General features: G+C 51.8%; 1 protein-coding gene across 1 annotated transcript; it reads right to left on the bottom strand.

The window, feature by feature from the left end:
* Window positions 1–1,233: 1,233 nt before the first annotated feature.
* On the bottom strand, window positions 1,234–8,445 carry IGFBP6 (insulin like growth factor binding protein 6). Its single transcript, XM_049783600.1, has 4 exons — window positions 8,144–8,445; window positions 3,024–3,163; window positions 2,804–2,923; window positions 1,234–1,555 (listed from the first exon to the last, which is right to left on the bottom strand). The coding sequence occupies exons 1-4, from the start codon at window positions 8,433–8,435 to the stop codon at window positions 1,430–1,432; spliced, it is 678 nt and encodes a 225-aa protein (XP_049639557.1). The 5' UTR covers window positions 8,436–8,445; the 3' UTR covers window positions 1,234–1,429.
* Between the last annotated feature and the right edge of the window lie 1,209 nt (window positions 8,446–9,654).

The raw sequence follows: 9,654 nt of genomic DNA, 5'->3' as shown, positions 1-9,654 counted from the left end.
ACCCTCCCTGTGTCCTATAATATTGACTTCATGACTTCAGGGAACTGGCCTTAATGTTTTTTGTTTGTTTGTTTGTTTGTTTGTTTCCCTTTCTTTTGGTTTTTGGTTTTTGGGTCCCACCCAGAGGCACTCAGGGGTTACTCCTGGCTCTGCTCTCAAAAGTCACTCCTGGCAGGCTCAGGGGACCATATGAAATGCCAGAATTCGAACCGGGGTCCATCTGTATTGTGCTATTGCTCCAGCCTCTTCTTTTTTTTTTTTTTTTTTTTTTGCTTTTTGGGCCACATCTGGTGACACTGAGGGGTTACTCATGGCTATACGCTCAGAAACTGCTCCTGCCTTGGGGGACCATATGGGACGCCAGGATTTGAACCAAAGTTTGTCCTGGATTGGCTGTGTGCAAGGCAAACGCCCTACTGCTGGGCTATCACTCCAGCCACCCCTCCCCCCCCTTTTTTTTTTTTTTGCCAACTCAGTGGATTAATCCTGTCAGGGCTCTGGAGTACAAAAGGTTGAACCCAGGTTGGCTGCTTGCAAGGCAAGCACCTTATCCCTTACTTTTGTTGCTCCAGCATATGACATAAGTCACACATAGTCTCTTCTTAGGAAATGTCCATGGGGCCGGAGAGATAGCACAGCAATAGAGCATTTGCCTTGCACACAGCCAATTCAGGATGGATGGTGGTTCGAATCCCAGTGTCCCATATGGTCCCATGAGCCTTCCAGGAGCGATTTTTGAGCACAGAGCCAGGAGTAACCCCTGAGCGCTGCCGAGTGTGACCCAAAAACAATAAAAAGAAAAAAAATTGACCAGTGTTGAGTAAACCATGTGACCTAAATAATAATAATGGAAAAAAAAAAAAGGAAAAGAGAAAGTGTCTCTGTACCCAGGTGGGAGTTCTGAGAAAAGCTTATACACAGTCTGGCCAGTATGGGAGGAGCTCAGAAAAGCATCACTTCTTCCCTTTTTAATAAAGGAAGATTCAGTACTTTCCAAACCACTCAGTTGGGTGGAAGATGGAATTAACCATTAAATTTTTCCACTTCCCTTTGCATCCAAAGACTCATTAGAAATGGGGTCACAACCTCAGACCTGTGTGGTAACTTCCAAGTCTCTGTATCTCACCACAACCCCACTACCTGCTGGGTGTTCTGGCGATGCAAGAGGGTGGCTGTGGGGAACAAAACAGGGACTCCAGAAATATGAGGAGACACAGAGATGTGGACCAGACATTCCCACACAACTTTATTAACACCACAAACTACACCAACCACCTTTCCATGTGAGAGATCCTGGGAAGAAGAATCAATAGGGAAGGGCCTGAAAGGGAATATGTGAGTGTGGAGTTCAGGGCCCCAATTTTACTCATCTCTCTGTGTGAACAGCCCCAGGCTCCTGCCAGTGGCCCTGCAGCACCCCCTACCAGCCTTAGCCGCTGCTCCCAGTGTTGGGGCAGGGGGAGTTCCCGGGGCCTTCAGAGGAGCCCGGCAGAGAATGGCCCATCCGATCCACACACCAGCAGGGGCCTCGTCTCTGGCCCTGGGAGGAGCGACACTAAGGAGAAAGGAAGGCAGGTCAAAGGAGCAGCTCAGCGCTTCAGAGGGAGAAATGGTGGGCTTAGGGGCGTGATTTGGGTCTGCAGAAACACCTTTAGTTCCCTTTCCTTGCTTTTCCTTTTCTTCATTCACTAAATTGTGCCTGTTCTGGAGTGGGAGCGGGGATCCGAGACATCTCAGAAAGGTGGCAAGCTTGCTTTGCCTGGCATGGCAGGATGGTCCTCCATCCTACCTACTTCTCAGCACTGCTGTCCCAGTGAACCTTCTTTAGGCCTTCACAGCAGAGCTGAGTTTCAAGAGAAGTGACTCCCAGCACCAGCATCTTCCTTTTTTACCATTTGAGTTTTTGTTTTTGTACCATACCCAATGATGCTCAGGGCTTAGTCCTGGTTCTATTTTCAGAGATTGACAGGGCTCGGGGCGGGGTGGTGGTGGTGGTACCTTAGACCCTGCTGCACCATTTATCTGGTCCAGCAGCAGCATGTCTAAGGTTCTTTATACTCAGGAGCTACCCCAAATCTGGGCATTGAAAACCCTTTGGGTGGGGCCCAGCTTGTTGTCACAAGCCCTACAGGTCATGCTGAGGTTACAGACTGCTGACCTAACCTGACAGCCCTATTGCTTATTTGTTTGGGTGCCATGCCCAGCAGTGCCCAGGAACCCGTGCATTCCTAGGGATTCAACCCGGACCTCCTGCATGCCAAGCATGTGCTCAGCTCTGAGGGATAGTTCTCAGATCCCTACTTGCTAATACTTTCTTTTCTTTTGGGGCCACAGCTGGAAATGCTCAGGGCTTACTCCTGGCTCTATGCTCAGGGATCATTCCTTGCAGGTCTTTGGGATCACAAACAGTGCTGCGGATAGATCCTGGGTTGGCCAAGTACAAGGCAAGTGCCTTTCTTCCCCTGTACTGTCTCTCCCATCCAACTTGGTTATTTATTTATTTATTTATTTATTTATTTTGTTTTTTGGGTCACATCCGGCAACGCTCAGGGGTTACTCTTGGCTCTACACCCAGAAATCGCCCCTGGCAGGCATGGGGGATGCTGGCATTTGAACCACCGTCCTTCTGCATACAAGGCAAACGCCTTACCTCCATGCTATCTCTCTGGCCCCCAACTTGGTCCTTATGTTTATGTGGCTCCTAAGGTAGAGTTGGGTTCTTACTAGAACTTTGTGAGTCCCATCCCCTGCTTCCACCCTCAAGAGGGACCTTGTGTAAACCGAATGAGGAGAGTGCCCCCACCTGTCGTTTCCGGTAGAAACCTCGATGGTCACAGTTGGGCACGTAGAGGGTGTGAGCCCCTCGGAAGACCTCAGTGTGGAGTTGTTGCAGCACAGAGTCCAGGTGTCTGCGGCATGGGCCCTGCAGGAAGAGCCAGTGGCTCAGAGATGCTCCCACCCTTTCTGCAGTGTGACTGCATCTCAGAGACATCACCATACCCAAGAGAGCAACCTGAACGTACCATTTCTGTGTCTTGGACACCCCCAGAACTGGTCCGGGCAGGAGTGGTAGAGGTTCCCGAATTCCTTTGTTGGTCTCTGCGGTTCTCGTCATGGGAGCGAGTGGAGCCTGCTTGGTGTCTGCTCTCCTTAGGGTTCTCCCCTACAGTTGCAAGAGGAAGGGAGGCAAAGAGGCCAGAAGTCTGCCTAAGTGAAAAGATCAGAGCCTAGCAGAAAAAGAGCCTTGAGAAGAAGTCTGGGGTTTAGAACCTGGCTCCACATGGCCTGTTTCTTTTTTCCTTTGGTCACTACGGCGGAGCTCAGGAGTTACTCCTGGCTCTGCACTCAGAAATCGCTCCCGGAAGGCTTGGGAAACCATATGGGATGTCGGGAATCAAACCACAGTCTGTCCTCTGTTGGCCGCATGCAAGACAAACAGCCTACCACTGTGCTATTGTTCTAACCCCCCTGTTTCTTTTTTTCTGACAAATGATGACATTGCTTGTTGTGTATGTAAATATTTTGGGGGATTACTATGTTGCTCACCCTAATCTGTGCCCTACCCTAGGGTGTGACCTGGCATTATGCCCCCACCCTAGGGTAGGACCTGATTCTGCTTCCACCATTGGTTGGTATCTGATCCCACCATTGGGTGGGACCTGACTCTGGAGTATAAGAGCAAGGGTCTGTGGAAGGCGAGGGGCCTTTTGCTGGCTGGAACTGAATCTGAGTCTTTGGACTTCAGTTTTGTCCATCCGAATAAAGCAAATATTTCCACGAGCCTGATTGTCTGCGAGCTGTTTACCCGCCATTTCACCTCAGAACCGTGGGCTAGACAGGGTGGCAGACGCGTGCCTCATTCTCCATCCCTCCATCAGTCAACCTCTTCAGGGGCTGACCTGCTACAATTGCTTTTTATAAGTATCCTCAAACTAGTGTTTATTTGGGGGGAATCAAAGCCAGAGCCTCATAATGTATGTACTCTACTACTGAGTCACATTTCCAGCAACCACCCACCATATCCTCACTCTGTACCACCCCTTGCTGCCTAATTTTTGTTTGTTTGTTTGTTTGTTTGTTTTTGGGCCACATCCGGCGGTGCTCAGGGGTTACTCCTGGCTCTCTGCTCAGAAATCACTCTTCTGGCAAGCAGGGGGACCATATGGGTGCCAGGATTTGAACCACCATCCGTCCTGAACGGCTGCATGCAAGGCAAATGCCCTACTGTTGTGGTATCTCTCCAGTCCCTGCCTAATATTTTTGGTTTTTGTGTCATACCAGCTGGTGATCACAGATCACTCATGGTGGAATCAAGGGACCCTATGCAGTACTGGGGATTGAACCAGGATTGGCCACATGCAAGACAAGTGCCATCCACTACACTATATCTCTGGTCCCCAGCCACTCTAATCTTTTTTTTTGTGGGACTCACGCCCAGCAGCACTCAAGGGTTACTCCTGGCTCTATGCTCAGAAATCACCCCTAGCAGGCACAGGGGACCATGTGGGATGCCGAGATTCAAACCACTATCCTTCTGCATGAAAGGCAAATGCATTACCTCCATGCTATCTCTCTGGCCCCTCTAATTTTTTTTGGGGGGGGCCACACCTGGCGGTGCTCAGGGGTGACTCCTGGCTGTCTGCTCAGAAATAGCTCCTGGCAGGCACGGGGGACCATATGGGACACCGGGATTCGAACCAACCACCTTTGGTCCTGGATCGGCTGCTTGCAAGGCAAACGCCGCTGTGCTATATCTCTGGGCCCGGCCCCTCTAATCTTAAGGTTTAATTTGGGAAGCAGAAATTGAGAAATAAAAATACAGGGGCCCCGGAGAAAGAGCACAGCGGTGGGATGTTTGCCTTGCACAGAGCTGACCTGGAATGAACCTGGGTTCGATTCCCGGCATCCCATATGGTCCCCTGAGCCTGCCAGAAATAAAAAAAAGAAAGAAATAGAAAAATAAACAAGAGGGCCCGGAGAGATAGCACAGCGGCGTTTGCCTTGCAAACGGCCGATCCAGGACCAAAGGTGGTTGGTTCAAATCCCGGTGTCCCATATGGTCCCCCGTGCCTGCCAGGAGCTATTTCTGAGCAGACAGCCAGGAGTAACCCCTGAGCAATGGCCGGGTGTGACCCAAAAACCAAAAAAAAAAAAAAAAAGAAAAGAAAAATAAACAAGAAATAAAGAAAAAGAAATAAAAATTTCACTGGGAGATCTCAAACTTGGGGTGAAAAGATAGAGCTGTTTCACCCGAGGCCAGAAGGTGGCAGGCCAGGTCAGGGCAGAAGAGAAACAGATGTGAGAGAGGTTCAGCAGGGACCCAAGTGGAATGTGTGTCCCTGCTGTGACCCTCCTGTGACTCAGTCCACCCATTCAGGCCAGAGACGTGGCTTCTTTGGGACACTGCACTAGGGGCTCACCCCTCTGGTCTCTTGGGGCTCAGCCTTGCTCCATTTCAATCCCAGGAGCAAGCAATGGATTCTAGCCCCTAACCACGACTCCTGAGAACTGGCTTAGAAGCTTCGAAGAGCTTCCAACCCACAGGCTGTTTGCTCCTGCTCTGGAGAAAGATTTGCACATGGAATCTGGGGGATTTGGGAGGGCTCAGGACTGGTAAGGATATAAATCAAGGGGAGGAAAAGGCAGGATGGGAGGAACAGACACTGACTGGAATTTGTCCCAGCTGTAAAATGAGATACAAGAGATCATTTCTTTCTCTCAAGGCCCAAAGATAGGTTCTGCTTAGGTCCCAAGCTCTAGACAACTCTTTCAATCTGAACCCCAAAGTCATTTCCTCTGCAGTTTCCATTCTAATCCTTCTTCCTTCCACACTCCTCAGACCTTGCCCTCATCCCCCTTTTCCACCCTTCCCTAACCACTGCTCTCACAGTGACCCAGAGTTGTCCTTTCTCTTTGTTTTGGGGTCACACCCGGCAATGTTCAGGGCTTACTCGTTTTTGTTTTTGTTTTGTTTTTATTTTTGGTTTTTGGATCACACTCAGCAGCGCTCAGGGGTTACTCCTGACTTCACGCTCAGAAATTGCTCCTGGCAGGCTTGGGAGGCCATATGGGATGCCGGTACTTGAACCAATGATCTTCTGCGTGAAAGACAAACGCCTTACCTCCATGGTATCTCTCTGGCCCCTTTTATTATTTTTATTTATTTATTTATTTATTTATTTATTTATTTATTTATTTATTTATTTATTTATTTTGAAGGGCTTACTCTTGACTCTGCGTTCAGGAATCACTCTTGGTTCTGCTTGAGGGACCATATGGGGTGCCAGGGATTGAACCCGGGTCAGCCAAAAGCAAGGCCAGTGCCCTACCTGCATTCTAACCCTCATAGTCACCCTTTCTATGAAGATCCTAGTGTGAACCAGCCATTTGGGACTGAAATTCTTTTTTTTTCCCCTTTTTTTTTGGGGGGGGTCACATCTGGCAGTGCTCAGGGGCTACTCCTGGCTCTACACTCAGAAATCGCTCCTGGCAGGCTCAGGGGACCATATGGGATACCGGGATTCGAACCACTGTCCTTCTGTATGCAAGGCAAACGCCTTACCTCCATGCTATCTCTCTGGCCCAGGGACTGAAATTCTAAGTAATTTCCTATGCTTTCCATGGGAGAAAGCAAGAACTTAGGTACTTCTGGGGTGGGGGTGGAGCTATTAGCATTGCCTGTCCTTACCACCCCCCCCATCTATTTAATTCTTTTTTTTTTTTTTTTTTGGTTTTTGGGCCACACCCGGAGGTGCTCAGGGGTTACTCTGGCTGTCTGCTCAGAAATAGCTCCTGGCAGGCACGGGGGACCATATGGGACACCGGGATTCAAACCAACCACCTTAGGTCCTGGATCTGCTGCTTGCAAGGCAAACGCTGCTGTGCTATCTCTCCGGGCCCATCTATTTAATTCTTTACTCATTCCTGTCCCACCCACCCCATGACTCTATCTTGTATTGTAGCCTGCTTCCTGGGGCTTGTCCAGGGGGTCAGCACAGGGCCTGAGAACCTTTAATTTTGAAGGGGGCACACCCAACTGTGTTTATCCCTCTTACTCCTTCCTGGCTCTGTGCTTTAGGATCACTCATGGCACTGCTCAAGGGATCATGTCGGTGCCAGGAATCGAACCGGGGGTCAGCTGTGTGTAAAGCAGGCACTGTGCCTGTTGTATTATCTCTCTGGCCCTTGAACAATTCACCCCTGATCTGACTGAATTTACTTTTCCCAACTCTAGATAATGTAGGCTTAAACAATTCTGTATTAGGGACAGCTAAAGACCCCACGATCAGGAATAATGTTTCTTCCTGGGAAGGATTTGCGAAACTGAGGTTCCTTCACCCTTTCCTCCAATTGGAATCTAAGGATCAAATGTTTATCTCACAGCTTGGGCTGAAAGAGAAAGAAAGGCCCCTGTGGAAACTCCATCCCGGACCCCCGCTTCCCTCCTCTCCCTCTCCTCTGCTCCAGAAAAAAAAAATTGAGGAGGGACATGGCTTAAGAGGAGCTGGAGGGGCTGGAGCGGTGATGCAGCGGTGATGCAGCCTTGCATGGCAGAAACCTAGGACAGACCTTGGGTTCGATCCCTGGTGTCCCATATAGTCCCCCAAGCCAGGAGCAAATACTGAGCGCCTAGCCAGGAGTAACCCGGGTGTCACCGAGAGTGGGCCCCTCCAAAAAAAAAAAGAGGAGCTGGAGCTCTGGTACAGCGGGCAGGGCGATCTCCAGCACCCCATTTGGTTCCAAGACCCTCCAGGGTCTAAACCTCCTTGGAGTGACCCTAAAAAAAACATAAAAGGGGGGGGGGACCGGAGAGATAGCACGGAGGTAGGGCGTTTGTCTTGCATGCAGAAGGACGGTGGTTGGTTCGAGTCCCGACATCCCATATGGTCCCCCCCAGAGCCTGCCAGGAGTGATTTCTGAGCGTAGAGCCAGGAGTGACCCCTGAGCGCTGCTGGGTGTGACCCCCCAAAAAAACATCAAAGGGGATAACAAGTCAGAAGTCCTTAGGGCCGCACCCCACTTTCCAGCAGTGCCTGCCCCGCAGGTGCAGAGGGCAAGCAAGGTGGCCCGTGCGGTGGCTCCGGGACCCGCTGGCGAGACTCGGGGTTCGGGTGGGCGTGGCAGGGGCGGGGTGCGGACTCACCCGAGGGCGCGCGCGCCCTGATGCAGCGGCCCCTGCCCTGCAGCAGCGCCCGCAGAGGCGCCTGCTCCTCCTCGGACGGGTGGCACTGCAGACCCGGAGCGCAGTTGGGGGTGTAGACGCCGCACGGCTGCCCTTCCCGCCTGCGACAGCCTCCAGCCTCTGCACACTCTCTCTCAGGTTGCCCCCCAGTTGCCTCCTCCACGCAGCCCCCCCCTGGACAACGCGCCCAGGTGGCCCCGGGGTGGGCAGCGAGCAGCAGCAGAGCGAGCAGCAGCAGCCTGGAGGGGGTCATGGTCAGGTCCCGCGCAACTGCTGCCGCCCCACCAGCCCCTCGGCCTTATGTAGCCTTGGCTGGGGGGCCGGGCCCTTTAAGAGCCAGGTGAGGGGGGGTGGGAGCGGGGAGAAGGCTGGGGCAGTCCCCAAACTGGGTGGGATTGCAGAACCGCCCCCCTCCCCAACCTGGGTCCTGCCCACTCTTCTCTCTTCCCTCCCTTTCTTTCTTTCCTTCCAGTTTCGGCTTATTTCCCAAATGGCTCTGATTTTTTGCTGTCTTCCTGGGAATCTCGCCCAGAATTGGGGAACAGGACAGCTGAAGGAGGGAAGGATGGAAGCTGGGAGGGTGGAAAAGGGAGAGGATGGGGCGAGGAAGAAGGGGGAAGGCCTAATTTAGGGTTACTGTGTGGGAATGTGGGGTGCAGAACTCAGTGCGGGGCGGGGGGGGGGGAGTGAGAAGAGGGGCCTAGAGGAGAGCAGAGTGGGGTCTGGGGAAGTCATGAGAGGTGAAAGGCAAAGGCTGAAGGGAGAAGGTGATGAGACAATAATGAGGAGAGGGGGAGAGGGTGGGAGGGACACCTTGTGTTGAACCCCAGGTTGTGGGGCCCTGAGCGCAGGAGGATTGCATTGGGGTGCCCGAGGGAGGGACAGTGGTGGGTGGGGGACAGGGATCCACTGAAATGATGGGATTATGAATCCACACTGAGTGCTCTTGGGGGCAGCAGATCCCATCCTCCTGTTCTTCACCCAGGTCAGTTCGCCCCTCTGTTCCCTGTCTTTCCCAGGGTCTGTGCCCAACCCCAGCGTTTACTGAGAGGGATTGTGTCCCTTTCCTTCCCCAGTTCCTCTCCCAGCTTCCTAGGGGGAGGAAGGCTGAACCCACTCCAGCTGGCTTATGCAACAACGGCCATCTCACACTTTCCTCACACAAGGCCAGGGACTCAGTGACTTTCTGGACCCCTACATAAGAACGTCAGCAAGGACTACCTGACTCCTTAGCAAACGCAAAGGCAAAAGCACCTTATTCCCAGCTCTGTCTGGAAATAAGAGTTGTTCTGGGATTTTAGGGCGTACAATTTATAGGTGTGTCTCTGAGATGCCATGCTTGTTGGCTGGGAGTGGGGATGAAGGTAGGAGCAGAAGGGGAGCTCTCCCCTCTGCATAGACCCTGTGACTTCCTCCTGTTCCCCAAATCTTTATCACTGTTTTACTAGGCATGAAATTCTGGCTATGACTTT

The sequence above is a fragment of the Suncus etruscus genome, chromosome 11, assembly GCF_024139225.1.
Source record: "Suncus etruscus isolate mSunEtr1 chromosome 11, mSunEtr1.pri.cur, whole genome shotgun sequence".
NCBI lineage: Eukaryota > Metazoa > Chordata > Mammalia > Eulipotyphla > Soricidae > Suncus > Suncus etruscus.
This window is presented reverse-complemented; position numbering and strand designations above follow the sequence as displayed.

Excerpts from the sequence above, each read along its gene's own strand:
- IGFBP6 (XM_049783600.1), bottom strand. The coding sequence starts at position 8,435 with ATGACCCCCTCCAGGCTGCTGCTGCTCGCTCTGCTGCTGCTCGCTGCC. Across the intron at positions 3,164-8,143 it reads CAGGGCGCGCGCGCCCTCGG|GGGAGAACCCTAAGGAGAGC; the intron begins GTGAGTCCGCAC and ends TTGCAACTGTAG. Across the intron at positions 1,556-2,803 it reads GTTTCTACCGGAAACGACAG|TGTCGCTCCTCCCAGGGCCA; the intron begins GTGGGGGCACTC and ends CTTTCTCCTTAG.